Source organism: Oscarella lobularis, chromosome 9 (assembly GCF_947507565.1).
Source record: "Oscarella lobularis chromosome 9, ooOscLobu1.1, whole genome shotgun sequence".
Lineage (NCBI taxonomy): Eukaryota > Metazoa > Porifera > Homoscleromorpha > Homosclerophorida > Oscarellidae > Oscarella > Oscarella lobularis.
The window spans coordinates 1112736-1139099 of record NC_089183.1 but is presented as its reverse complement, the minus strand read 5'-3'; the positions used below and the strand labels follow the sequence as shown (position 1 = coordinate 1139099).

The 26364-nt window shown below is 43.5% G+C and overlaps 5 protein-coding genes, 1 long non-coding RNA gene and 1 other non-coding gene across 8 annotated transcripts; 3 read left to right on the top strand and 4 right to left on the bottom strand.

Moving 5' to 3' along the window:
* The first annotated feature begins 1603 nt into the window (after positions 1-1603).
* LOC136191359 (collagen triple helix repeat-containing protein 1-like) lies at positions 1604-2527 on the top strand. Its single transcript, XM_065979683.1, has 2 exons — positions 1604-2107; positions 2156-2527. Exons 1-2 carry the CDS (start codon positions 1604-1606, stop codon positions 2504-2506), a joined length of 855 nt encoding a protein of 284 aa, XP_065835755.1. The 3' UTR covers positions 2507-2527.
* Positions 2528-2914: 387 nt separating this feature from the next.
* On the top strand, positions 2915-5760 carry LOC136190973 (uncharacterized). Its single transcript, XM_065979262.1, has 14 exons — positions 2915-3076; positions 3133-3959; positions 4008-4045; positions 4100-4138; positions 4192-4272; positions 4347-4439; positions 4490-4588; positions 4643-4741; positions 4791-4889; positions 4947-5048; positions 5107-5199; positions 5263-5391; positions 5436-5501; positions 5569-5760. Exons 2-14 carry the CDS (start codon positions 3140-3142, stop codon positions 5737-5739), a joined length of 1929 nt encoding a protein of 642 aa, XP_065835334.1. The 5' UTR covers positions 2915-3076; positions 3133-3139; the 3' UTR covers positions 5740-5760.
* Positions 5761-8921: 3161 nt separating this feature from the next.
* Positions 8922-9669, bottom strand: LOC136190909 (uncharacterized). The gene is made up of 3 exons (XR_010670667.1): positions 9390-9669; positions 9124-9338; positions 8922-9070 (listed from the first exon to the last, which is right to left on the bottom strand). It is a non-coding gene; the product is annotated as an uncharacterized lncRNA (long non-coding RNA).
* Positions 9670-9712: 43 nt separating this feature from the next.
* Positions 9713-15574, top strand: LOC136190869 (uncharacterized). The gene is made up of 20 exons (XM_065979153.1): positions 9713-11060; positions 11109-11146; positions 11201-11239; positions 11293-11373; positions 11444-11536; positions 11586-11684; positions 11735-11833; positions 11883-11981; positions 12040-12141; positions 12197-12289; positions 12353-12481; positions 12528-12593; positions 12661-13197; positions 13250-13459; positions 13512-13643; positions 13691-14764; positions 14821-14884; positions 14945-14995; positions 15054-15323; positions 15381-15574. Exons 1-20 carry the CDS (start codon positions 9863-9865, stop codon positions 15419-15421), a joined length of 4515 nt encoding a protein of 1504 aa, XP_065835225.1. The 5' UTR covers positions 9713-9862; the 3' UTR covers positions 15422-15574.
* A 365-nt stretch (positions 15575-15939) lies between these two features.
* On the bottom strand, positions 15940-16058 carry LOC136191681 (5S ribosomal RNA). Its single transcript, XR_010670911.1, has one exon. It is a non-coding gene; the product is annotated as a 5S ribosomal RNA (ribosomal RNA).
* A 1184-nt stretch (positions 16059-17242) lies between these two features.
* Positions 17243-21143, bottom strand: LOC136190875 (tyrosine-protein kinase receptor UFO-like). Of its 2 annotated transcripts, none has more exons than XM_065979161.1 (8): positions 19049-21143; positions 18478-18732; positions 18348-18416; positions 18047-18291; positions 17891-17991; positions 17667-17832; positions 17471-17607; positions 17243-17403 (listed from the first exon to the last, which is right to left on the bottom strand). In XM_065979161.1, the coding sequence occupies exons 1-8, from the start codon at positions 20499-20501 to the stop codon at positions 17280-17282; spliced, it is 2550 nt and encodes an 849-aa protein (XP_065835233.1). In that variant the 5' UTR covers positions 20502-21143; the 3' UTR covers positions 17243-17279. The 2 variants fall into 2 exon arrangements, with proteins under 2 accessions (XP_065835233.1, XP_065835234.1); XM_065979162.1 differs by having other exon boundaries at positions 18478-18650; positions 19049-19143.
* A 1258-nt stretch (positions 21144-22401) lies between these two features.
* Positions 22402-24390, bottom strand: LOC136191358 (tyrosine-protein kinase receptor TYRO3-like). The gene is made up of 8 exons (XM_065979682.1): positions 24186-24390; positions 23574-23852; positions 23456-23524; positions 23260-23405; positions 23007-23107; positions 22789-22954; positions 22594-22730; positions 22402-22525 (listed from the first exon to the last, which is right to left on the bottom strand). Exons 1-8 carry the CDS (start codon positions 24388-24390, stop codon positions 22402-22404), a joined length of 1227 nt encoding a protein of 408 aa, XP_065835754.1.
* Between the last annotated feature and the right edge of the window lie 1974 nt (positions 24391-26364).

Here is a 26364-nt window from a genome sequence, read left to right as displayed (position 1 = left end):
TCCGTAGCGTCTGTCTAGCTGTTACTGCATGCATCGATGCGTGGCTTTTTCGAAAATGACGTCAAAGAAAATGCAGAGCGACTCATTGAACGGCTTATTCAATTCCTAAACAACAACGATTCTGCTCCCTGAGCAACAATCTGGTCAAAACGGGCCTAGGACGTGATAATATTTTATCAACGAGGTTCTCAGGCAGATCGATTGCCGTCGCTAGCTTCCTTCTTTCATCTTAGACCTCTTCCGTTCACTTGCCTGAACAAATACCGCTTAAGGCAGTTCATGACTATCATCTTCAGGAAGAGCGATTGCAACACGCCGTTTAATTAATTAAAAAGTTCTTTCGGTGTCTGTTCAGGGCTTCCAGAAATTTAGCGGTTCAAAACCGTTTATGAGATTTTTTCAAAAAATCCAGAGGAAGGCGCCGTTCAAAATTGGGAAACCGATTAGAGTAAAAGATCTGGCATCTCTCTTACTTCTAGCACAACGCCAGAGTAGACTAGTGGACAGCCGAAACGGAGCTTCGCCCGGTAGCATTTGCATGCTAGCGCACGTATGTATGTTTTCACGGTCCGTCTTTCAGTCCTTACTCGTTTCTTAGCGAGTCTTCTCGCTTTCGATCACAAGTCTCCTTATTCATTCTAAGCATAAGCGTTGGGCAGAGAAAAGCGTGATGACAAAGAGACGAGTCAACTAAGAGTCTCATTCCATACACGTCTAAAAGATTAGGCCAATAGGGGCTTCGAAAATTCGATTTCCTCGAAAGAGGCCCCAATTTTCTGAAAACAAGCACAAAGAATACTGATCACACGTTAAACGAAGATCGACGGTCGTTTGAAGGACGAAGCTTCTGGCGACGTCCGAAAAGGCCGAAGTTTTTGTCATGTGACTCGTTGATATTGGTAGACTAACCAATTCTCTGGAGCCCGGCTAAACCTAAGCTGCCGCTCAGGATCAACAGTTGGAGCAGGAACTCCTGGCTGAAGGCGTCACGGATTTAGCTCATTGTATGATTGTACAGTATCTGTACCTTAACGCAAAACGGAATGGACGTTTGACTGTCCCACGTTTGGCAACAACTGAATTCTTGAATGATGTATGCACGACGACTGCGAAATGCAAACGATATCCTCGCAAGACTGCAAAGGTAGTCTGTGCTCTTGCATGGCTGACAATCTTCTACCGGATCATTTAAAACAGAGTCCTTGGGCAACCAGATTGTTATATGCTTCTGTAGACTTGTTGTCAGTTCCTGTATTAAAATTGTTGGAGCCCGCTCAAACAGAAATAAATAAACGTTAAATAAAATATTTGTGTATTTGCTGCTCTCTATACCGCCTCACAGATCAATGTCGATTGCATCGTTCATTACGTACTCTGCTATATTTAGATGATTTTTGCATCCTCCTCCACAGCACAACGGAGAAGATCGGTAAACAAGCATAGAACTCTTCCTTTTATGGTCTGTGTTTACACCTAAGAAGGCGAATCAGATGTCGTAAGAGAGTACAAAAGACGGTAAAGACGTCAGCATTCAAATCTCCGTTTCCCGGCCCGGAGTTGACATCATAACCGTTTTCTGTGCGATCTATATAAACGGGTAAGGATGAATGTAGAAACAAACAGCTTCAATAGCCAAAGCTACAAAATGAAAATGGAAACAAGTTTTCATTGTTTTCTTGCTGCTCTGATACTATCTCTCTACTCTGTCAAAGGAAATTCCCCCAAAACAGATCAGGTTGATAGTGTGTACGACTCATTGAGCTTAACTAATAAAGTAAGCCCATCTTTATTAAATAAGGGCTCCGCCGGTGTCTGCTCTGGAATTCCAGGAATTCCGGGAACTCCAGGGCAAAACGGATTGCCAGGAAGAAACGGTTTGCAAGGACAAAAAGGAAACGACGGAACAAAGGGCGCTAAAGGTGACAAAGGAGCAACGGGAAAGATGGGTCCAAAGGGAAATTTGGGAGAACGGGGACCAATTGGAATCGGACAAAAAGGAAACTTGGGTGATCCCGGACCTCAAGGAGAAAACGGTACCGTTCATTCAATAAACTGGAAGCAGTACGTCTGGAGAAGAGAAGATGCAAAAGACACAGGTCTTATACAGGTAGTCTATCAATAATCTTAATATACGCGTTAAATTGCTTTAAATTAGGAATGCGTTTTTAAAAAATATGACTCGTCTACCGCTCTCAGAGTAATGTACGCTGCCGATATGAGACTACACTGTTCTAATGGTGACTGTTGTGGACGTTGGTACTTCACTTTTGATGGAGCGGAATGTTCGGGACCCATGGCAATTGAAGGCGTCGTGTATGTCGATATCAAATCTTACGTTCATCGACCTCGCCAAATAGAAGGACTTTGTGAGAACATTCCATCCGGACTAATAAGAGTAGCCGTTCATGTGGGAAACTGCCCCAGTTATGGAACATCCGATCGTCATTCCGGATGGAATTCTGTTTCACGTATAATAATTGAAGAATATCCTCAGTCGCAAAAATGAGCCAAAACTGGCTTTCGACTAATAGCGCAAATGCTCCTTGTTTGCTCTCAATTTACATACGCTGTTCGTGTCAGTATGTAGGCCTAATACCATGTATCGTAGTCGTCGATTCAGCTTGAGCCAGTCTCTATGAGCAGTTATGATAGTCAATCCGCAAAGAAAGCTTTTCTCTATGCTTGCTTTGTCTCTTTAGAAAACGAGCCGCGATGTCGAAGCCTCTCCAGCGCCCAGAAAAAATCCATCCAACCCATTGACACTTCAACGACTGCCTAAAACACAACAAGAGTAGAGAACATGCCGCACGGATAAAATTCGGATGAACTCATCACCATTTCGCAGGAAAAAAACGAATCTGCGAATCCGGGGACAGCCGTTAGTCCGGGTCACAGCGTCGCAAAACTCTTTTCGCCGTCGACCCTCTAGACGAACGTCTGAGTCGTCAACGTGTCTTTCGGCGGTTCTCAGCAGTTCTCAGCCAGTTGCTGATCCAAGTCTTCGTTATCGTCGTCCTCTTCGTCATCGCCTGTCCTCACTTGCAAGACATTTGCAGGCGCTTATCACTTTTGGCAGGTTACGCCCTCTTCCGGCCGACTACAGGATTGTTATCGAGATATATCTAGTTGTAGAGTCGAAATGAGCGATCCGAAATGGTCGAGAAGTACTAAACTGAAGAAATCGAATAGTGATCAAGTTCTTCGTTGGAGTTCAATGGGCGAATCTTCTTCGGAGAACTGTGGCCCAGATTCTGGAGTTTCAATAGACACCGTCTCATCTTCCCTTGAAGAGGTCCTTGTCCATATTGACAAGGCCTTGAAAGAAGATTTCGAACCCTACCGCAACGGTGTCGAGAGCGTAATTTGCGATGTCGCAAAGAAGGGGATGATGCGAGTTGACGTTAAGTTTCGGTTTATTGATGGCCTGCCGTTTAGCATGCTATTGACACATCAAGTGGGAAAAGGTGATCCCACCCTCAGAATTCCACTTCAATGTGTTCTAAGAATTTTTCTACCTACAATCGACGAGGAGCGCTTTCTGTTTCAGAAAGAGCGTCTACTTAGAACAGTTCCTAGCCTGCTGGGCTGTAAAAGGATGGAAAAGCTTCCTGGCAGCTGTGAAGTTCTTCTTACCCTTAGTGGTATAGACTTGATTAAGTTTGTTTCTGATCTTCACAATCCTCGGGGTCTAATAACCTTCATTCAAATTGACCCATATGCTGAAATCCAGTTCGGCATCCTTCAGCCAGTGAAAGTGTCTCGTCTCCTTAGACAGTCATCATTATTGATGCCGGTGACAAAGGCGTTTTCTTCTATCGAGCATTTTTGCAATGAAACGGCGAAGCGTCACGCAGAGACGTTTCGAAACCGTTTCCTGTCAGCATACTATTCTCTTGGTATCGCTGAAGGATGTCTTGAATCTGGACTACGCGGAAAAAAGTTGAAAAGTACTTTAGAAGGTGCAGTGGCCTCCAAGGTTCTCAAAGTGGGCTAACGTAGCTGTTTAGAGACCGAGAAGGTGCAATGCAAACCAAGTAGCGCAGAAGTAAGTGCATAATATTGGAAAACGATTTTGGTACTGTATGCTGTTGATTTTTAGAAAAAACTTTTTCGTATCAAAGAAATGGTCGACAAGGATGTAGGGTATTCTTAGCGTTCTTTTATTACGGCTTATATTCCACCACTTCTTAGTCTCGAACAGCTCTAAAAACTAAGCAGCAAATGGCATCCCTAAAAGGCATCCTGTCGTCTACGATTCGAAAGATTGAAATGGTATGTTGAGGGATCCTGTCTTTAGAGCTTGCGCTAGCGTTTGTCTTAACAAATGCGTTTGAAACGTTATATAGAAAAGACACTTTGGGTTTGCCTGCAGTAGTGGTAATGCTGATTTTGTCAAAAAACTTATAGACACTGGAGTCAATGTAAACGAGGCAGACGAGGTACTTCACGCAATGTTGCTTTATGTCACTGGTTGAAACTTTGTATTTAGAATGGACGCTTTGCGCTGGAGAAAGCATGTCATAGTAACCATTTTGAAATTGGTAGAATGCTTATCAACTCCGGAGCGAATATTAATAAGGAAGATAAGGTTTCTGCGTCTTCGACAAGACTACTAGCTTTTATTTCTACGTTATAAATGTAGTTCGGAAGATTTCCACTGTTAGCAGCCTGTGAGAAAGGCAACATAGAAATTGCAAGATTACTGATTGCTTCGAGAGCCAACGTCAATCAAGCCAACAAAGTAAATTTTCTGTCAACTTATTTTTGAATAAATGCATTGCAAACTTTAGATTAGGCGCTTTGCTTTGGCGTCAGCGTGTAGTGGCGGTCATTTTGAACTTGCTAAATTACTGATTAATGCCGGGGGAGACGTCAACCTTTCAGACGAGGTTTTTATGTACTGTTTCAGAGGTTTCTTAATTGCAGTATTTTGTCTTCTCTTCAAGATTGGTTGCGATCCTTTGCTTCCTGTAGCGTGTTCTTTAGGACAGTCCAACTTGGTGGAATTGCTTTTAGAAAAGGGTTGCAACCCGAATTCTCGTAACCAGGTTTTTCTGATTTCTAAGTGTTGGTCTAAGTTTATAAAGTACATTTTACCTTTCTCAGTTGGGGAGGAGCGCGTTACTTTGCGCTTGCACTCACAGTCATTATTCTATTGGCACACTGCTCATGAATTCCTCAATAAGCCCCGATTCCTGTGTAAGAAGCGAGAGAGTTAGCGAGAGTTATAGAGAGAGAGCTTACGTCGATATACATATACAGTGCTTCCAGCCAGTTGTAGAAACCATTATACGGCAACATACTTTGGTGAGAGAAATCTCGAGTGATGCTCTCAATATCGTCAAGATGATCCTCTCTCGATCACCTGGTCTTGCCGCTCTTCGTGACGAAGTAGGACTAGAGCCTTTATTGCTACCTACTCATAGTTTCTTTAGAATGGGCGTTTTTCACACGAACTGCCTTGTCCGACAGAACTCAAAGAGGTTTTGCTTTGCTTTTGGGTAAGTATACTTTGCTGGCGCGGGTTTCTTTCAATGACGATACTGCGTGTCTTTTTACGTATGCAAGGCTCAATACCAGTATCGAGAGCGTTACGCACAAGGCACAGTAAAGTCGAACCAAGTTATGATTTGTGTTATTGGCAAGGCTGAAGCTCGAAGAACTACTCTGGTACAATCTCTGCATGCTAATTATGCGTCTCATTCTAAGGGCTTCCAAAACGAAGTCGCGCGCATTTAGTCCTACATCGTTCAATACTTGCATGTGTGTATTCATACTATGAATCTAGGACCTGATTTAGCTGATTTTGCGGCAACAGTACTTCCGTCCAACAGACATTTGTAGACTCTTCCAAAATTACCTACACAACAACATCTCTCAAATGAACCATACATTCACATGCAGTCAACCTTCTCCAATGTCTTTCACTACTTTTAAACGTGTAGGGCAAATGCTCAAGTCGCCTATTTCCGCAGCGATGTCAGAATCCTGAAGTTCATTTGACGCGTAACTTTGCATTTCAACGGCACTTTGTGCGACAGACATTTGATCTTCGGTTGTATGACGTTGCCAGGTGCATTCGCAGGCGAAACGTTTTTTGCAGAAAATTACAATTGGAGGAGTAAGTATCATAGCCATCATTGCACAGAGAGTTGTTGGAACGGCAATAATTACAATATTTGCATTTCCTAAAATGAAAAATCCGCAGATTATCTTCCATTTTCAATTTATAAGGTTTAGGGTTATATAATACTCTCGCAGTTTTTCAGATTGTACTAAATATAGTTTCATTACTATCTGTGTTAGTCTGAGCACAGTACATCCTAACTTTGACTACTTTAGAACCATACTTTACGTTTGCTAAATCATGCTTCCGCGAGCCCATTCAGCCATAGAAGCTTTGTGCTAATCTGATCACAAGGAGCGCGAACTACAGTAATGTGCATTATTAATTAATTGTATTACCGCAGTTGTTCTCGTCGGAATAGTCCCGGCAGTCGTAACCACCGTCGCAACGGTACCGTTGATGAATACAACTTCCGTCGTCGCAATGCCAAATCGGACTGCTATTGCTCCCATTACAACATAGTTCATCTGATAAATCGCCACAGTCGTTTTCACCGTCACAGCGATATATTTCAGGAATACAAGAGCCGTACTTGTTGCACCAAAATCGTGATAGATCTTGGCGGCAGTAGCTAGAACAGTTTTGCTCATCAGATGCATCGTCACAGTCGATGTCACCGTCACAGAGATACATTTTAAGAATACAAGAGTCAGCGCGATTTTTGCACTGAAACACTGATGGATCTTGACGGCAGTAGCTAGAACAGTTTTGCTCATCTGATGAATCGCCACAGTCGTTGTTACCGTCACAGCGATAAACGCGATAAATGCACAGATCGTTGTCCTTGCACAGAAACCGCGACGACGGATTTTGGCGGCAGAAGGTAGAGCAGTTCTGTTCATCTGAAAAATCATTACAGTCGTTTCTACCGTTGCAGCGTAAACGTTCATGAATACAACGGTTGTCCTTGTTGCACCAGTACCGTGACGGATCTTGGCGGCAGTAGCTAGAACAGTTTTGTTCGTCTGATAAATCTCCACAGTCGTTGTCACCGTCGCACTTGTACATTGATGGAATGCACTCTCCATTTGCGCACTGGTATGGGTCTGAAGGGCAGCGGGAACGTTTTATCCTTCGTTTGCATCCGATATTTTCGTCTGAGCCATCGTCGCAGTCAAAGTTTCCGTCACAATGGCGACGTCGAGAAATGCACTGTTCATTCAGACATTGAAAATCGCCGCGACGAATGCATGTAGATAGACTTCGTTCTCCGGCTACAAGTCGCATCGTTCCCATTAGCAGAGAGATAGCGAGCAAGTTAAGACCTACAAAAGATTAATTAAGTTGTGAAAGTTGTCAGGATTCGGGACACTGCCAGAGACTCCACATGAAATAAAAACTACCGCAGCTTTTACTAGAAGTGTGGAGATATTGTCTTTAAGTCAATTACCAAATTATACTCTCACGTTGACAGGTGCATCTAAATTTAGTGGCTGTAGTATAAGGACGTTCATAACGTCAATACAATCAGGCACAAGCTGAGCTTATGAATGATATATAGATCTTTGTAGGAAAACACAAAAGTATAGCGTTCCCCAAATGACTCGTTTATTCCAAGAACGGTACTGTAACTAGTCATGTTTGGAGCTTCAATGCCAAGAAACGGAACAACGTACAGCGACGCAGTTGGCACCATTTTTACAAGTAAGGCCTGAACTAATACCGTATTACAATAGGCAGACTAGAAGCGGAGATACAGGCGTTCCAAGTTAGACATGCTGTTCCAACAATTGTTCACTACCCCACTGAAGGGAATCGCCCCATGCACTGTTGTACCTGCATGCTTCATTGCGAGTGACAACGCGAGGAGACGCAACAAGAAAGTACGGCAAGACGGAACCGAAGAGACAGAGAAAGATGGTATATAAGATGCTATATGAAAGCAACTCGAACGCACGCTATATAGCTTGTGGAATGTCGATCGCAACTATAGAGACTCCAAGCCAATTAACCGAACGACTTCCAACCCGACCTAACAGCCCCAACCCAACCTAACGACCCTAACCCTACGAAACGACTCTCAACCCTTTGACAGGTTTCACCCGCCAGAGATATCACCGTCGCAACGGCATGGCTTTTAGGACTACATTTTTCGTTGTCGCACCGAAACTGGCTGTAGCTACCGTCTGAATAATCGTCACTGTCGTTAGTTATCTCCGTCACAGAGCTAATTCACTGGGCGCTGTTGTGGCCACAAGATGCAGTTGTCGTTGTTGCACGGAAACGCGTTAAATTAATTAAGGATATAGAAGCAAGCATTCCTGCCCGTCAGAGCTGTTGCTGCAGTCGTTTACTTTTGTTACGCACTTCGATTTGGCAAATGCATTCACCATTCTGATGCCAAAAGCCACTCCATAGAGCAACTGGCGATTGACGAACAGTTCTTCTCGTCGGAAAAGTTGCAAGCTGAAGGTTGATGACCAAAAGTGCCAAAACTAAACATAACATAATATGAACACGTTATCTATACTTCCTCGCACGTACACATAAGAAAAATAGCAAGTACAGGAAACACGCTAAAACTTCCAAAAACCTTTGCTTCTAAGTAAACTTTCATTCGTTCATACCTTCTCAGCTGCAACATACATGACTCACGTGTATGTAACATAAAGCCTCTGCCGATTGAAGGTAGATTATACTTTTTTGAATGCTGCTATAAGTCAAATCAGAACACATTTTTCCGCAAGTCACGCAACGTACGTACTAGTAGAGGTGTCCAAAGTCTAACAGGCGACACGTGTATTTTATTTTCTAAATCACACGATTTTGTAATTTCGATAAAGGCACAGGAAATTCGTATAAAAAGAATCTACTTTTGCTTGCCACTTCACCCACACGCAAGTGTTTTTATTACCCTGTCTTTCACGTTCGCCCAGTTTTCGGTTTTGCTCATTAATTTTTGAAGGCGAGCAAGGTCTCCGTCGAGTACAGCCCTGGTCAAAGCTACACGTACGAAACGATAAGGCGATCTTATCGACAATACAAATCAAACTTACGGTGGACGCTAGAATCAGAATTGCCCATGGAGAACTTTCCAACGGTTCTTTGGTAATGCAACAGCGGACCTGAACAATTAGCTCACATTCGACTGCATGAAGCCGTCACCGGCGAGACAAAGTGAATTTTCATTGTTGACCGTGACTGAACATATGACTAAAACTTCAGCCTTTTCGGACTTTACATTTGACTTGACTCGCTGGAGTTTAATTAGCTAAGACACACGTTATATTCATGTGACTCGATGATGGTACACCGTCTAAACCTATAAGCATGGCAGAAAAAAATGGAGGAAAATATAATGGCTTCAGCCGTCGTTAGAGAGAAATCATAGCCGCTCAGGATCAACAGACAAAGCAGGAAATCCTTTCCGCGAAGGCATCACGTTCTGTTCATGCATCGTCGTCGATTCAGCGTGAACCAGTCAATCCCCAAAGAAAAGCTTTTCTCTCCAACGCCCAGAAAAAAATCCATCCAACTCATTGGCACTTCAACGACTGCCTAAAATGAAACAAGAGTAGAGGACAATGCCGCAGGAGACAACGAATCTGTGAATCCGGGTCAGCCGCGTAGTCCGGGTCACAGAGTCGCAAAACTCTCTTCACCGTCGACCCTCTAGAAGAACGTCAACGTGTCTTTCGGCAGTTCTCAGCCAGTTGCTGATTCAAGTTTTTGGTACTGCAATTGTCTTCCTCTTCGTCATCGCCTGTCCTCTCCAGATATAGTTGTAGAGTCGAAATGAGCGATCCGAAATGGTCGACATGTCTCATCCCCGTGTTTTCCGAAGCCGTGTCCGCACTCGCATGCATCATTTCAGAAAATCTGATGGACTCGATGCTTACAAAGGAACTCCTCACTCCGAGTAGGTATGTGGAGATGATTGACAGCCTGGGTTCCGCTGGCATTGATAAAAGCAAGAGTGCTCGTCATCTATTGATGACGCTTATGCAGTCTCCTCTACCTTCATTCGACGTCTTTTGCTCCACGCTTAAGGAATTTCGTGGAGGAGATCAGCTTTTGAGTCTTCTGACCTCCTCGACAGGCGGCCACGTTACAGAGCAAGATTCAGATAGCTCAAGGGAATCAACATCACTCGTTGCGACCCATCAAAAAGCCTCTTTTCGTGAAGGTGCCAGCAGAAGTACTAGACTGAAGAAGTCGAATGTTGATCAAGTTCTTCCTTGGAGTTCAATGGGCGAATCTTCTTCGGAGAACTCTACCCCAGATTCTGGAGTTTTAATAGACACCGGCTTATCTTCCCTTGAAGAGATCCTTGTCCATATTGACAAGGCCTTGAAAGAAGATTTTGAGCCCTATCGCAACGGTGTTGAGAGCGTAATTCGCAATGTCGTAAAGAAGGGGATAATGCGAGTTGACGTTAAGTTTCGGTTTATTGATGGCCTGCCGTTAAGCGTGCCATTGACACGTCAAGTGGGAAAAGCTGATCTCACCATCAAAATTCCACTTCAATGTGTTCTTAGAATTTTTCTACCTAATATCAACGAGGAGCGCTTTCTGCTTCAGAAAGAGCGTCTACTTAGAGCATTTCCTAGCCTGCTGGGCTGTAAAAGGATAGAAAGGCTTCGTGGCAGCTGTGACGTTCTTCTTACCCTTAGTGGTATAGACTTCATTAAGTTTGTTTCTGATCTTCACAATCCTCGTGGTCTAATAACCTTCATTCAAATTGACCCATATGCTGAAATCCAGTTCGGCATCCTTGAGCCAGTGAAAGTGTCTCGTCTCCTTAGACAGTCACCATTATTGATGCCGGTGACAAAGGCGTTTTCTTCTATCGAGCATTTTTGCAATGAAACGGCGAAGCGTCACGCAGAGACGTTTCGGAGTCGTTTCTTGTCAGCATACTATTCTCTTGATATTGCTGAAGAATGTCTTGAATCTGGGCTACGTAGGAAAAAGTTGAAAAGTACTTTAGAAGGTGCAGTGGCCTCCAAGGTTATCAAAGTGTGCTAACGTAGCTTTTTAGAGACCGAGAAAGTGCAATGCAAACCAAGTAGCGCAGAAGTAAGAGCATAATATTGCAAAACGATTTTGGTACTGTATGCCGTTGATTTTTAGAGAAAACTTTTTCGTATAAAAGAAATGGTCGACAAGGATGTAGGGTATTCTTAGCGTTCTTTTATTACGGCTTATAGTCTACCACTTCTTAGTCTCGAACCGCTCTGAAAACTAAGCAGCAAATTGAAACCCTAAAAGGCATCCTGTCGTCTACGATTCGGAAGATTGAAATGGTATGTTGAGGGATCCTGTCTTTAGAACTTGCGTTAGCGTTTGTCTTAACAAATGCGTTTTAAACTTTAGAAAGGACACTTTGGGTTCGCCTGCAGTAGTGGCAAGGCTGATTTTGTGAAAAAACTTATAGACACTGGAGTCAATGTAAACGAGGCAGACGAGGTACTTCACGCAATGTTGCTTTATGTCACTGGTTAAACTTTCTATTTAGAATGGACGCTTTGCGCTTGAGCAAGCGTGTTACAGTAACCATTTTGAAATTGGTAGAATGCTTATCAGTTCCGGAGCGAATATTAATAAGGAAGATAAGGTTTCTCCGTCCTCTCCAAGATTACTTTTGTTTCTATGTTATAACTGTAGTTCGGAAGATTTCCATTGTTAGCAGCCTGTGAGAAAGGTAACATAGAAATTGCAAGATTACTGATTGCTTCGAGAGCCAACGTCAATCAAGCCAACAAAGTAAATTTTCTGTTAGCTTATTTTTGAATAAATGCATTGCAAACTTTAGATTAGGCGCTCTCCTTTGGCGTCAGCGTGTAGTGGCGGTCATTTTGAACTTGCTAAATTACTGATCAATGCCGGAGGAGACGTCAACCTTTCAGTCAAGGTTTTTGATGAACTGTTTCAGAGGTTTCTTAATTGCAGTATTTTGTCTTCTCTTCAAGATTGGTTGCGATCCTTTGCTTCCTGTAGCGTGTTCTTCAGGACAGTCGAACTTGGTGGAATTGCTTTTAGAAAATGGTTGCAACCCGAATTCTCGTAACCAGGTTTTTCTGATTTCAAGTGCTGGTCTGCGTTTCGTACTTCTATTACCTTTTTCAGTTGGGGAAGAGCGCGTTACTTTGCGCTTGCTCTCACAGTCATTATTCTATTGGCACACTGCTCATGAATTCTTCAATAAGGCTCGATTCCTATGTAAGAAGCGAGAGAGTTAGAGAGAGATGTATAGAGAGAGCTTACGTTGACATACATATACAGTGCTACCAGCCAGTTGTAGAAACCATTATACGGCAACATACTTTGGTGAGAGAAATCTCGAGTGATGCTCTCAATATCGTCAAGATGATCCTCTCTCAATCACCTGGTCTTGCCGCTCTTCGTGACGAAGTAGGACTATAGAGCCTTTTTTGCTACCTACTCATAGTTTCTTTAGAATGGGCGTTTTTCACACGAACTGCCTTGTCCGACAGAACTCAAAGAGGTTTTGCTTTGCTTTTGGGTAAGTATACTTTGCTGGCGCGGGTTTCTTTCAATGACGATACTGCGTGTCTTTTTACGTATGCAAGGCTCAATACCAGTATCGAGAGCGTTACGCACAAGGCACAGTAAAGTCGAACCAAGTTATGATTTGTGTTATTGGCAAGGCTGAAGCTCGAAGAACTACTCTGGTACAATCTCTGCATGCTAATTATGCGTCTCAGAAGATCGGTGTTGAAATCACCGCTGTGGAGACCTCCTACGCAGATAAGATCGTCGTTGTCGATTTCGCTGGGCAGCCGTTCTTTCACAAAATGCACAAGCAACTTTTTTCCTCATCTTCGACAATCTTCCTTCTAGTTGTTGATCTAACTCAAAGTGAAGAGGAGCATAGAAGGCTAAGTCACTATTTGTTGTCATTCGTTAAACGCTGCGTTCGTCTTCCTGAGAAAGCGTGCATTGTAGTATATGGTAGCTATTTTTCGAGAGAATTGCAGAAACGTCTTGTTACATATCTTCGTGCCGAATTTAATCAGTGGTTTGTTATTACTCTTGCCTTTTCCTCTGGCTCAATCGATGATTTGGATTTGAGCGGTCTTCGTCTAGCACACCATCACCTCTTCAATGTAATCACAACAGATGTCTTCTTCTCTTGGTTTATGCTATCATTCCATGTAGGCTGCAAAGAGCGTCCCAGCTATATTCGAAACAGTTCAGCAGACGTTTCTTCCTATTCTGCGGAATCCAAAATCTGCCAGCGCATCACCGACAATTTTTCGCAAATTTGGCAATCTCGTTTTGGCGGCCTCGTCCAGGTATCGCCTTACTCAAAATTTACGTCAAAACGTTTTTCGTGCCTTGAAAAGAATTGTTCCTAATAGTAACGAGGCAAGCTAATCACTATTCATAAAAGCCAGCGGATTATTGTATTTTTTTGCAGCTGAGCGATTTCCCTCCTATTCGGTGTATTGATGCTAAACTGTTTAAAAAGCTTGCCGTGGAGAGTGTCTGTGCTGGACTTTCAGAGAGGGATCAAGATCTTCTTGTCTCATTTTTGCAAGCGACAGGAGAGGTAATTATAAAGGGGTTGATTATTCATTGAGATAAGTGCATCTTCAGATTCTAGTTATTGACGACACCATCGTTATAGATCTTCCGTGGCTGTGTCGAAGAGGTATCAATTCGCTGTTTTCTATATCTTCCAGCAATTCACCAATTCATTTTGATACTGGAACAGCTAGTAGAGAATCGATTCAAAAATTTTTTGAAAAGACTGAAACGACGAAACTTTCTCGCATCATGATCCAACTTCTCTGTTCCTTAGAATTATGCTATCCGGCTGACGAACAAGCCAGTTGCTACTTTTTTCCTGCTCTAATTCAAAAGGACTTTCCGCCTCACGTGTGGCGTGAAAATCGTCTAATGACAGTTTACGTCGGACGTCGCTTGATGAGCGAAGAAATAGCCGATGTTATACCTCCAGAAATTATGCCGTTAATTCAGCTAAACGCACGGAACGCTCCGTGTTTTCATACATTGCAAATAATTGTTTGGCATTGTGGCCTTGCAATTGAACAGACAATCAACCGTTATTCGGTTGAAGGAATGGTTGTAGTTAGGGATGTCGAAAAAGCGATTGATTTCATTGTACGTGGTCCTCCGCATTCCCAAGGGCAGTGCAAGAAACACCTGTCGGATCTAATGGCAATAGGAACGAGAGTTCTTCAAGAGAAAAGTTTTCGGTTTAGTCTTTTCTACATAAGCTGCGCCGATATGAAGAAGCACAAAGACTTCCCTTGCGCTCACAAATCAGAGACTATTGAAAGGATCACCAGGATTTCCCGGTACTCAAGCGCGACAGTCAGCAGCGGCAATGAAGTGAAAGACTCTTTGGAAGACCTCCTAGCTCTTCCCGACGATCATTTTGCTTTTGTTCCTTACGAAGCTCGCCACGCTCTTTGTGAATGTCTTGATAAGGATCCCGAAGGGAGATCAGCATTGGCTAGGCGTTTGCCTGGCTTTTCGACCGTTGATAGATATCAGTGCAAATCTGCTGAGCAATTTCTGAGTCTTTGGAGTAATAATCTGGACGCTACGATAAAGAGTTTTGTTGACTCGGCTCGGGAGTTGAGCTTGCTGTACCTGCTTGTTATTCTTCACGATTGTGGCTCCCTGGAGTTTTCTTTGGAAGAAGTAAATGCAAAGATAGCCAGTGATGAACATGTATCTCGTAATTATCTCCTTTTCAGGAAAAAGCCGCCAGGAAAGATTTGGCTTTCCTTGAAGCTAATGCCCCCTCTACCATCGCGACAAGTAAGAGAGATCTATAAACCGTTGCACTGTCTTCTTTTTCACGTTCTCTTTCACTTGCAGGACGACTTAGCCGGCTTTTAGCCGACAGTTTGTACACTTCGTCCGCATCACGTAAGTCGCCGCGATTGTCTATAGGCTACGATCAAGTTGTAAATATTTTTTTACTTAGAGTTGCATCTCGACGCACCTGTCACTGACGGGGAAAGGATGAAAGTTTCAAAACTAATTCAAGCTGTGTGGCGTCACATAGGAAGAGCGTTAGGCTTTCAGAATGACATTTTAAACGAGATAGAAAGTAGCAAGGGAGACAACCGCGATCGCGCCTTGACGATGCTAGATGAGTGGAGTGATCGTCATGGCAACTGCGCCATCCGAAGACATCTGATCAAAGCGATGATGGAAGAAGGGTACACCACTCAAGTTGCTGAAGTCTTTCCAGGTAAAAATTAAGAAACTGGTATGCACGATCGAAGAATAACTCTTCATGCTTTTATAGGCTTTTCAGGTGCAGAGGGCCCACTCAGGTATTTTATTTAGTACGACCCTTTCCTCGCATCAGTTTACATAAGCGTCTCCCCTCACACTTTTACACCTCTTCTTTTACACTTTTGCACCTATCATTTTTAGTGCTTTTACACTTACTAATGCATTTGTTAGTAAAGTCTCACAACCAAAGCGTTTGATTTTTTCATTTTATGTACGTTTACTTTTTTCGTGGTATTATGGGGAACGTTACTAATCGGCATATTTTATTTTCTGATTTTGTAATTTTGATAAAAGTATTTTAGGTTGTCTCCAACAGTGTTAGGATTGAGGCAAATTAGCGACATGTCACGTTTAATTAATTAATTAAGCTGAGTTGGTCAAATCATAGATACTAGTATCTATGGCCATGACCGCCAAAGTCAAAGCTCCTCTTCCCAACTGCAAAACTGCTTTACACGTGTTCATTTAGCCCATACAATTTCGTCCCGCCTCAATAAATGTGCCGCCAGTGTCAACGACAAACGAACGACACTCAATTTCGGAAAGAAGAAATAAGATCTTAGAAAAAAAGTCTACAGCACCCGGTGTTCCCAGGCGGTCTCCCATCCAAGTACTATCCGGGCCCTACGTTGCTTAACTTCGGTGATCGGACGAGAACCGGTGCTTTCAACGTGGTATGGCCGTAGACGTCAAGGAAGGGAATCCTAGTCTACATAAACCAAGTCGTTTACGTAAAAGATCGAAATTCGAAGATCGCACTACAGAGGTGGAAGGCCTACTCACAAATCTCGTATACAACTTACAAATTGAAGCCAATTATTTAGAAATTCCTAAGGATCGTGTACAGTCGATCTTCTTGGCGAAACGGCGTCATGCATGCCCCGGATTTCTCAAACAAATCAGAGATTTGCCGCAGCCTTGAACTCTCTTCGAGCAAACGAGATCAGCGAACTCAAAAGCGTGTCGAAAGGACTTCGCAGTTGGGCTGGTTCCTTTTTGTAGCACCGGTTGATCAGCTCGTTATAAAGTGCGCTAGTCGAAGAAAACGCATGGAGCAGGAGATCGTATTCTGGAGCAGGGCACGGAGAGAGGAGACTGACGTCGTTGAGCGACGCTCAAGAGCCCTAGCAACCGCGGAACTCGTTCTCGACCGATGCGTAAGGTAAAGTAAGATCGCTGAGCTGTTGGCATATCCTGTGCCAATAATTCTGCTGATATGATGAGCGCGTCTGAAGCTCAAAAGGCGTCATTCTAGCAAAGAAAACTACTCCGCGACCGAAAGGGGCCTCCCATCCAAATAGAGGACTCAACATGCCTCACGCTAACGTGGAATTAAGACGGAATTAGTCGCGTGGGCGTTCTATCGTATACGGTCATCGTGTTGGTTGTCCCTTTTAATTTCCGTATCTGTGACCATAAGGCTCTTTCTGCTGACTTTGGAATAAGGCAATATATTAGCCACCGAGGCCAGCGCACGTACATAGACCAGAGATCTTTTATCTCTGCATAGACCAGCAAGGATCCAATTGATTAGGGCAGCAATCCAACCAGGGTCTAGTACTTCCTCATAAGCACCATTGTCTCTGATTAGAGGCATTCAGGAACTTGGAATATTTTTTATTCGATGTCTCGGCATGCATAATAGTTGTCTTCAAACACTTGAGGAGGTAGTCAAGGGAAGAAGACAGGCAACGGATGAAGCCGTTTCAAAACGTAGGCTTCAATAGCTTCGAATTGTTTCGTGGGATATACGCTACTGCAAGTCTTTCCTAAATACTTTTATTCAAGTTTCAGCAGAACAAGGTTTCTAGTCTATAAATATGATATCAGCGCGAACGACACCGTAACTAAAGAGAGAACTGTAAGGCCTAGAATAATAGCTAAGGGAGTTCAGTGTCACTGTAGGCTTCTAAAATCTTGTGTATTCTGCTGCTTTGTTTGCCAAAATAAGTTCACTGATTTCGTTGACCAATACCTGAAACGAGGGACGCTCTTCTGGGTTTTTCAACCAACAGTCAGCCATTATATTGAACCTACATTAGACAAACAAATATTTGATGCAACGGCGGCATATCAATGATCGTTAGTACTGTACTGTACATTTGATGAGGACAATGCTTAGGTTGGCTGAGTCGCATTCCTTCTTGAAGGAGCGGAACAAGGTTAGCGACACCAACACCGGGATATGGCGTCATTCCCATTGTCATCACTTCCCACAACGTAATGCCATATGACCACTGCACATAAGGAGACAACGTTACTTCAATAGGTCGAGTTTGCGCTCTAACTGACTCACAACGTCACTTTTTGTAGTAAATATTCCTTCTGTTAGACCTTCTAGAGCAGCCCAGCGAATCGGAAGTCCAACTTTGCCTGGTGTAATCCGGTAATAGTCCTCGTCATCTTCCAATGCTCGGGCTAACCCAAAATCGGATATTTTGATAGCGAGATCCCAGTCTACCCTAAAACCATTAAATACGTAAATTATATTGTAAGTGCGATTAAAACATTAATTAATACATGCAATTTCGCGCTGCCAAATCTCGATGTAATATCATTTTTCCGGTCAAATATTCCATTCCTTTTGCAACTTGATATCCAAACTGAATAAGTCTGAAAAGCTAAAATGATCGGAGAAATACGCAAAATGAAATATGAATTGGCAGCAAACGTTACGTCACGGGGCATAATCACGTCTCCGGCGTCCTCAGCTGGAGAACTGAGAACATAAATTGATTGTTGCTTTCGCAAGTATGTTCTCAAGTCTTGTAAAGCCATATAGGGAAGCAGTATCATAGGTCTGTAGTATTGCTCCTGCTCAGGATTGGGCGACCAGCAAATGCCAATCAATGTCATAACATTTGGATGACTAAGGCATTTCATTCTAAGGGCTTCAAATATGAAGTCACGCACATTCACTCCTATATCGTTCAATTGCGTTTCATATGCCTGGATAGTATTCGATTGAATTTATGACCTGATTTAGCTGATTTTGCGGCAACCGTATTCCCGTTTAACAGGCACTTGTAGACTCTTCCGAAATTGCCTACAAAGAGGTACAGTACTGTACATGACAATCTTTCAAACGGATCATTTAGTCGATTGACCTTCTCCAATGTCCTTTTCTACCGTTAGACGTGTAGGACAAACGCCCAAGTCGCCTATTTCCGCAACGATTTCGGAATCCCAAACGCTGCTCGTACTGGTTCGCATTTCAACGTTAGTGATAGGTGTTTGTTCTTCTTTCGTACGACGTCGGAAGTTGCAGGCGAAGCGTTTTCTGCAGCAAATTACGATTAGAGGTGTAAGTATAAAAACCATCAACGCAAAGAGAGTCGATGGAACAACAATTTTCTCAATTCCTAAAAAAATGAAATTGGTCGAGTGTTTCATATTTTCAGAAGAAAGGTGTGGGCATTTTCATGCACCAATTCTTCCATTTCTTATTAGGTTATATTACGGATTTGTTAGATAAGGGCTTATATATACAGTTGCAGCAGAATACGGCCTAACAACAACTTCTTTTACAACCTTTCTTTGTCTCTGCTCAATTTCATTTTGAGCCAATTCCAAAAGGTTTTTTCCTACCTGATCGTAAGGAGCACGAAACTACTAGAGAGGTTCCCTTTTGTTCATCACAAAGCTACGGTATGATTCCCATTACTAGTACTTTCCTACCGCAGTTATTTTCGTCTGAAGAGTCTTGGCAGTCGTATTCACCGTCACAGTGGTAGTTTTTATTGATACAACTTCCGTCGTCGCAATGCCAATCCCGGCTGCCAGTCTTCCCATCACAGCATAATTCATCAGATTCACCGCTACAGTCGTTGTAACCATTACAGCGGTTCTTTTCATAAATACAACGGTTGTCAATTTTGCACCAAAACCGTGACGGCTCTTGGAGGCAGTAGCTAGAACAGTTTTGTTCATCTGATAAGTCGCCACAATCGTTGTCGCCGTCGCAGCGGTATTTTTGCTTAATACAACTTCCATCGTCGCACTGCCAAACGTGGCTGCTAATTTTCCCATCACAGTACAGTTCATCAGATTCATCACTACAGTCGTTGTAACCGTCACAGAGGTTGTTTTCATGGATACAACGGTTGTCATTTTTGCACCAGAATCGTAACGGCTCTTGGCGGCAGTAGCTAGAACAGTTTCTTTCATCTGATAAATCGCCACAATCGTTGTCGCCGTCGCAGCGGTAGTTTTGCTTAATGCAGCTTCTTCCATCGTCGCACTGCCAATCTTGGCTGCTAATTTTTCCGTCACAGCACAGTTCATCTGAAAAATCGCCACAGTCGTTAAAACCGTTACAGACGAAGTTTTTAGGAATGCAAGAGTCGTTTTTGTTGCACCAAAACCGTAAAGGATCTTGGCGGCAGTAGCTAGGACAGTTTTGTTCATCTGAAAAATCGCCATAGTCGTTGTCACCGTCACAGCGGTAGTCTTGTTTAATACAACTTCCATTGTCGCAATGCCAAAGCGCGAACTGGCTGTTAGCTCTCTCATCACAGCAAAATTCATGTGAAAACTCTTCACAGTCGTTGTCGCCGTCGCAGAGGTAGTTTTGATGAATACAACTTCCGTCGTCGCACTGCCAAACCTGGCTCGTACTGTTCTTATTGCAGCAGAGCTCATTTGAAAAATTTCCGCAGTCATTGAAAACGTTACAGCTGAAGTTTAGAGGAATACAAGAGCCGTTCTTGTTGCACCCGAAACGTGACGAATCTTGGCGACAGTAGCTAGAACAATTTCGTTCATCTGAAGAGTCGCCACAGTCGTTGTCGCCGTCACAGCGGTAGTTTCGATGAATACAACTTCCGTCGTCGCACTGCCCAAACCGCGAACTGATTGGTAGCTCCCCCCTCACAGCATAATTCATCTGAAAAATCTCCACAGTCGTTCTCATTGTTACAGCGCCTGGTTTGGCGAATACAACGGTTGTTATTTTTGCACCAAAACCTTGAGAAATTTTGGCGACATGAGCTGAAACAGTTTTGTTCATGTGATAAATCTCCACAGTCGTTGTCACCGTCACAGCGATAATCTTGTGGAATACAAAACTTTGCGTCGTTGCACGAAAAACGTAACAGATCTTGGCGGCAGTAGCTAGAACAGTTTTGCTCATCTGATAAATCGCCACAATCGTTGTCGCCGTCGCAGCAAAGCTATTCGTACGCTAGACTACCTTTTTTCGCTCGTTACGAGCCTGGTTGCCTATCTCATCAATGATCATAGCATTACATAGATATGACAATCGATGGAAGCGCTAGCTTGCATGCGGAACTGCGTCCTGTCTTTCACGTGAAAGACCAATTCGAACCGGATCGACGGCGTGCGAGGACGCAAAAACGACTGCGAGACGATCCCCGCGACGCCGCCGTGGTCGTAACGCGCAATCGCCGACGCCGCTTCCTTTTCGCCCAACAATGACGTCGAGAAATGCACTGTCCATTTGGTACATTGAAAATCGTCGTGAAAATTATTATTTCACCACGAGAATGAATCTTTCAGGTTGAGCTCATGAATAATCTGCATTCTCGCGGTGCTAAATTTAGTGACTGACGTAGTTAGAGAAATCTTCGCGGATCAAGAGAACCCTCGGTCTTGGGCCAGCGCGAAGATGAACGTGCGACAAGTTACGTGTAGGTGCCTGCGTCCCAGCGTGTACGTATTGGCGCGTACGTGAAGACTTGGTCTTCCCGGAACTTGACGCGATCACACCCTAGCGGTTCACCTGCCTTGCCTGCGAGCTTCATGACGAGTTAGACCATAATGTGACGATGCAGCGAGACGAAAAAGAAGACGCGGACGCTCGGATTTCTCTGAAGGCGTTCTGCATGAAACGCAACGCACGCTAGCATCGGTACGTTGCAGGCATCGTCACAGCGCTCTTTTTCGACCAAATGCATAGCTGCCAACTCTCCCGCTTTAGCGGGAGAACTCCCGCTTTTGAGGCAAAAATTGGCCTCCCGCCCGCTTTCCAAAAAAAGCAGTTTTTCTCCCGCTTTGGGGATTTTCCTAGATTTGGTTCATTCGCGAAATATTCGGTTATCCAGTTATTTAGTAAGCACTCTAAAGTAGCAAAAATCAACCTCAAAAATGCGTTATGTGGGCGTGGTCTCGAAAATTTTTTGCGCGCGCAGCCTCCTCTCTCTAAAATATCTTCCTACGGCACTGAAAGCGTACCGTGACCCCGATATGAGTAGTACTGCAAGCAATACCGGAGAGGAGCAGACTGCGGGGCGTCGAGACTCACACGCAGGGACAATCTTTAGCTTTCATTTCTATAACTTAGCCGGATCATTAGATGTAATATTTAATTTATTGTTTTAAAAGCTTGGACTGGTCACACCAGAAATTTTTTCGGGGCGTGGCACTCAAAAATCTCCCGCTTTTGGCTTGTTCAAAGGTTGGCAGGTATGCAAATGCTTCGTCGGGCAGTGCTCTTTCCGATCCGTAGAAGAAGTTCGAAAACAGATCATGGACCCCAGATCATCACTCTCGATCTTTCGATCGTTTTCGACAACAGGCACAATTTCGCTCCTTTTCTCGAACTCAACGCGTTCTCTATAGCGAAGCTGAAGCTTGGACGTCTCTCTTCTCTTCTCCTCAATTGCAAGACAGCATTTTTTGTCAAAGAAAGCCGTAAGTCGACGGCGCTTTGACATCGGGGCCCCCACTTGGGGGCCCCTTTGCCCTTTTGACCAAGGGTCGTGCATCAAGGAAACGCAATCACTACTGAGCTTTCCTTTCCTTTACAACTCCAGCTTTGTTCGTTAATCGGGCGTCTAGCTGCATCATATGCATATGTGTCTAGTGCGGCTAATTAATTCGCTGGACCATCGTCAAGGCCAATCGTCTGAAGCCATTCATGTGTACTGTAAGGCTATTTTGTTCAATTTTCAGCAGCACAAGGTTTCTAGTCTATGACCAAGATGCCAAAAAAAACGAAACCCATAACTAAACATCAGAGAGCATCCCAAATTAATTTGAACGTAAGAGAGTTCTAAAGTCACTGTAGGCTGCTAAACACTTGTGTATTCTGCTGCTTTTGTTACCAACATGAACTCACTGACGTCGTTGACCAAAAGCTGAAACGACGGTCGTTTTTCCGGGTTTTCCGACCAACAGTCAGCCATTAGCTTGAATCTAAATAAGAAAACAAAGAAAAAATGTTTGAAGCAACAGTGTGATATCAATGATCGTTAGCAGCGTACATTCGATTAGGGCAATGCCTTGGTTGGCTGAGTCTCATTCCCTCTTGAAGAAGGGGAACAAGGTTACCGACGCCAACACCGGGATATGGAGTCATCCCCATTGTCATCACTTCCCACAATGTAATGCCATAGGACCACTGAATAGACACGAACTTACTATTACAGTAGGTCCAGTTTGCACTCTAACTGACTTACTATGTCACTTTTTGTTGTAAATATTCCTTTTGTGAAACCTTCTAGAGCGACCCATCGAATCGGAAGTCCCACTTTGCCTTGTGTAATCCGGTAATAGTCTTTGTCTTCCGTTAGTGCTCGGGCTAATCCGAAATCGGAGATTTTGATAGTAAGATCCCAGTTTACCCTAAAGCCATTCACTCTGTGACTCATTAATTAATGAAAACGTTGATCCATACATGCAATTTCGCGCTGCCAAATCTCGATGTAGTATCCTTTTCCCTGTCAAATATTCCATTCCTTTTGCAATTTGATATCCAAACTGAATGAGTCTGAAAAGCTAGAAGCGATAGCTTAATTAATGAAATGGTATAAAACAACAAAAGTTACATCACGGGACATAGTCATGTCTCCGCCTTCATTCTCCACTGAAGAACTGAGACTGTATACTGATCGTTGCTTGCGCAAATATGTTCGCAAGTCTCGTAGAACCATGTACGGAAACACTATCATAGGTCTGTAGTATTGCTCATATTCAGGATTGGGTGAACAGCAAATTCCGATCAACGTCAGAACATTTTTATGATCAAGGCTTTTCATTCTAAGGGCTTCCAAAACGAAGTCGCGCGCATTTAGTCCTACATCGTTCAATACTTGCATGTGTGTATTCATACTATGAATCTAGGACCTGATTTAGCTGATTTTGCGGCAACAGTACTTCCGTCCAACAGACATTTGTAGACTCTTCCAAAATTACCTACACAACAACATCTCTCAAATGAACCATTCATTCACATGCAGTCAACCTTCTCCAATGTCTTTCACTACTTTTAAACGTGTAGGGCAAATGCTCAAGTCGCCTATTTCCGCAGCGATGTCAGAATCCTGAAGTTCATTTGACGCGTAACTTTGCATTTCAACGGCACTTTGTGCGACAGACATTTGATCTTCGGTTGTATGACGTTGCCAGGTGCATTCGCAGGCGAAACGTTTTTTGCAGAAAATTACAATTGGAGGAGTAAGTATCATAGCCATCATTGCACAGAGAGTTGTTGGAACGGCAATAATTACAATATTTGCATTTCCTAAAATGAAAAATCCGCAGATTATCTTCCATTTTCAATTTATAAGGTTTAGGGTTATATAATACTCTCGCAGTTTTTCAGATTGTACTAAATATAGTTTCATTACTATCTGTGTTAGTCTGAGCACAGTACATCCTAACTTTGACTACTTTAGAACCATACTTTACGTTTGCTAAATCATGCTTCCGCGAGCCCATTCAGCCATAGAAGCTTTGTGCTAATCTGATCACAAGGAGCGCGAACTACAGTAATGTGCATTATTAATTAATTGTATTACCGCAGTTGTTCTCGTCGGAATAGTCCCGGCAGTCGTAACCACCGTCGCAACGGTACCGTTGATGAATACAACTTCCGTCGTCGCAATGCCAAATCGGACTGCTATTGCTCCCATTACAACATAGTTCATCTGATAAATCGCCACAGTCGTTTTCACCGTCACAGCGATATATTTCAGGAATACAAGAGCCGTACTTGTTGCACCAAAATCGTGATAGATCTTGGCGGCAGTAGCTAGAACAGTTTTGCTCATCAGATGCATCGTCACAGTCGATGTCACCGTCACAGAGATACATTTTAAGAATACAAGAGTCAGCGCGATTTTTGCACTGAAACACTGATGGATCTTGACGGCAGTAGCTAGAACAGTTTTGCTCATCTGATGAATCGCCACAGTCGTTGTTACCGTCACAGCGATAAACGCGATAAATGCACAGATCGTTGTCCTTGCACAGAAACCGCGACGACGGATTTTGGCGGCAGAAGGTAGAGCAGTTCTGTTCATCTGAAAAATCATTACAGTCGTTTCTACCGTTGCAGCGTAAACGTTCATGAATACAACGGTTGTCCTTGTTGCACCAGTACCGTGACGGATCTTGGCGGCAGTAGCTAGAACAGTTTTGTTCGTCTGATAAATCTCCACAGTCGTTGTCACCGTCGCACTTGTACATTGATGGAATGCACTCTCCATTTGCGCACTGGTATGGGTCTGAAGGGCAGCGGGAACGTTTTATCCTTCGTTTGCATCCGATATTTTCGTCTGAGCCATCGTCGCAGTCAAAGTTTCCGTCACAATGGCGACGTCGAGAAATGCACTGTTCATTCAGACATTGAAAATCGCCGCGACGAATGCATGTAGATAGACTTCGTTCTCCGGCTACAAGTCGCATCGTTCCCATTAGCAGAGAGATAGCGAGCAAGTTAAGACCTACAAAAGATTAATTAAGTTGTGAAAGTTGTCAGGATTCGGGACACTGCCAGAGACTCCACATGAAATAAAAACTACCGCAGCTTTTACTAGAAGTGTGGAGATATTGTCTTTAAGTCAATTACCAAATTATACTCTCACGTTGACAGGTGCATCTAAATTTAGTGGCTGTAGTATAAGGACGTTCATAACGTCAATACAATCAGGCACAAGCTGAGCTTATGAATGATATATAGATCTTTGTAGGAAAACACAAAAGTATAGCGTTCCCCAAATGACTCGTTTATTCCAAGAACGGTACTGTAACTAGTCATGTTTGGAGCTTCAATGCCAAGAAACGGAACAACGTACAGCGACGCAGTTGGCACCATTTTTACAAGTAAGGCCTGAACTAATACCGTATTACAATAGGCAGACTAGAAGCGGAGATACAGGCGTTCCAAGTTAGACATGCTGTTCCAACAATTGTTCACTACCCCACTGAAGGGAATCGCCCCATGCACTGTTGTACCTGCATGCTTCATTGCGAGTGACAACGCGAGGAGACGCAACAAGAAAGTACGGCAAGACGGAACCGAAGAGACAGAGAAAGATGGTATATAAGATGCTATATGAAAGCAACTCGAACGCACGCTATATAGCTTGTGGAATGTCGATCGCAACTATAGAGACTCCAAGCCAATTAACCGAACGACTTCCAACCCGACCTAACAGCCCCAACCCAACCTAACGACCCTAACCCTACGAAACGACTCTCAACCCTTTGACAGGTTTCACCCGCCAGAGATATCACCGTCGCAACGGCATGGCTTTTAGGACTACATTTTTCGTTGTCGCACCGAAACTGGCTGTAGCTACCGTCTGAATAATCGTCACTGTCGTTAGTTATCTCCGTCACAGAGCTAATTCACTGGGCGCTGTTGTGGCCACAAGATGCAGTTGTCGTTGTTGCACGGAAACGCGTTAAATTAATTAAGGATATAGAAGCAAGCATTCCTGCCCGTCAGAGCTGTTGCTGCAGTCGTTTACTTTTGTTACGCACTTCGATTTGGCAAATGCATTCACCATTCTGATGCCAAAAGCCACTCCATAGAGCAACTGGCGATTGACGAACAGTTCTTCTCGTCGGAAAAGTTGCAAGCTGAAGGTTGATGACCAAAAGTGCCAAAACTAAACATAACATAATATGAACACGTTATCTATACTTCCTCGCACGTACACATAAGAAAAATAGCAAGTACAGGAAACACGCTAAAACTTCCAAAAACCTTTGCTTCTAAGTAAACTTTCATTCGTTCATACCTTCTC

Bases quoted from the DNA above. Each gene is read 5' to 3' on its own strand.
- LOC136191359 (XM_065979683.1), top strand. From the start codon at position 1,604: ATGAATGTAGAAACAAACAGCTTCAATAGCCAAAGCTACAAAATGAAA. The intron at 2,108-2,155 runs GTAGTCTATCAA...GCTTTAAATTAG, and splicing joins AAGACACAGGTCTTATACAG to GAATGCGTTTTTAAAAAATA.
- LOC136190973 (XM_065979262.1), top strand. From the start codon at position 3,140: ATGAGCGATCCGAAATGGTCGAGAAGTACTAAACTGAAGAAATCGAAT. The intron at 3,960-4,007 runs GTGCAGTGGCCT...GTAGCTGTTTAG, and splicing joins GTTGAAAAGTACTTTAGAAG to AGACCGAGAAGGTGCAATGC. The intron at 5,200-5,262 runs GTAAGAAGCGAG...ATACATATACAG, and splicing joins CAATAAGCCCCGATTCCTGT to TGCTTCCAGCCAGTTGTAGA.
- LOC136190869 (XM_065979153.1), top strand. From the start codon at position 9,863: ATGAGCGATCCGAAATGGTCGACATGTCTCATCCCCGTGTTTTCCGAA. The intron at 12,290-12,352 runs GTAAGAAGCGAG...ATACATATACAG, and splicing joins CAATAAGGCTCGATTCCTAT to TGCTACCAGCCAGTTGTAGA. The intron at 13,460-13,511 runs GCAAGCTAATCA...ATTTTTTTGCAG, and splicing joins TTGTTCCTAATAGTAACGAG to CTGAGCGATTTCCCTCCTAT.
- LOC136190875 (XM_065979161.1), bottom strand. From the start codon at position 20,501: ATGAGCAAAACTGTTCTAGCTACTGCCGCCAAGATCTGTTACGTTTTT. The intron at 18,292-18,347 runs GTCATAAATTCA...TGAACGATATAG, and splicing joins CGCAAAATCAGCTAAATCAG to GAGTGAATGTGCGTGACTTC. The intron at 17,992-18,046 runs GTAACGTTTGCT...CGATCATTTTAG, and splicing joins ACGTGATTATGCCCCGTGAC to CTTTTCAGACTTATTCAGTT.
- LOC136191358 (XM_065979682.1), bottom strand. From the start codon at position 24,390: ATGCATCTGATGAGCAAAACTGTTCTAGCTACTGCCGCCAAGATCTAT. The intron at 23,525-23,573 runs GTTGACTGCATG...GTTGTTGTGTAG, and splicing joins AGTGAAAGACATTGGAGAAG to GTAATTTTGGAAGAGTCTAC. The intron at 23,406-23,455 runs GTCCTAGATTCA...TGAACGATGTAG, and splicing joins CGCAAAATCAGCTAAATCAG to GACTAAATGCGCGCGACTTC.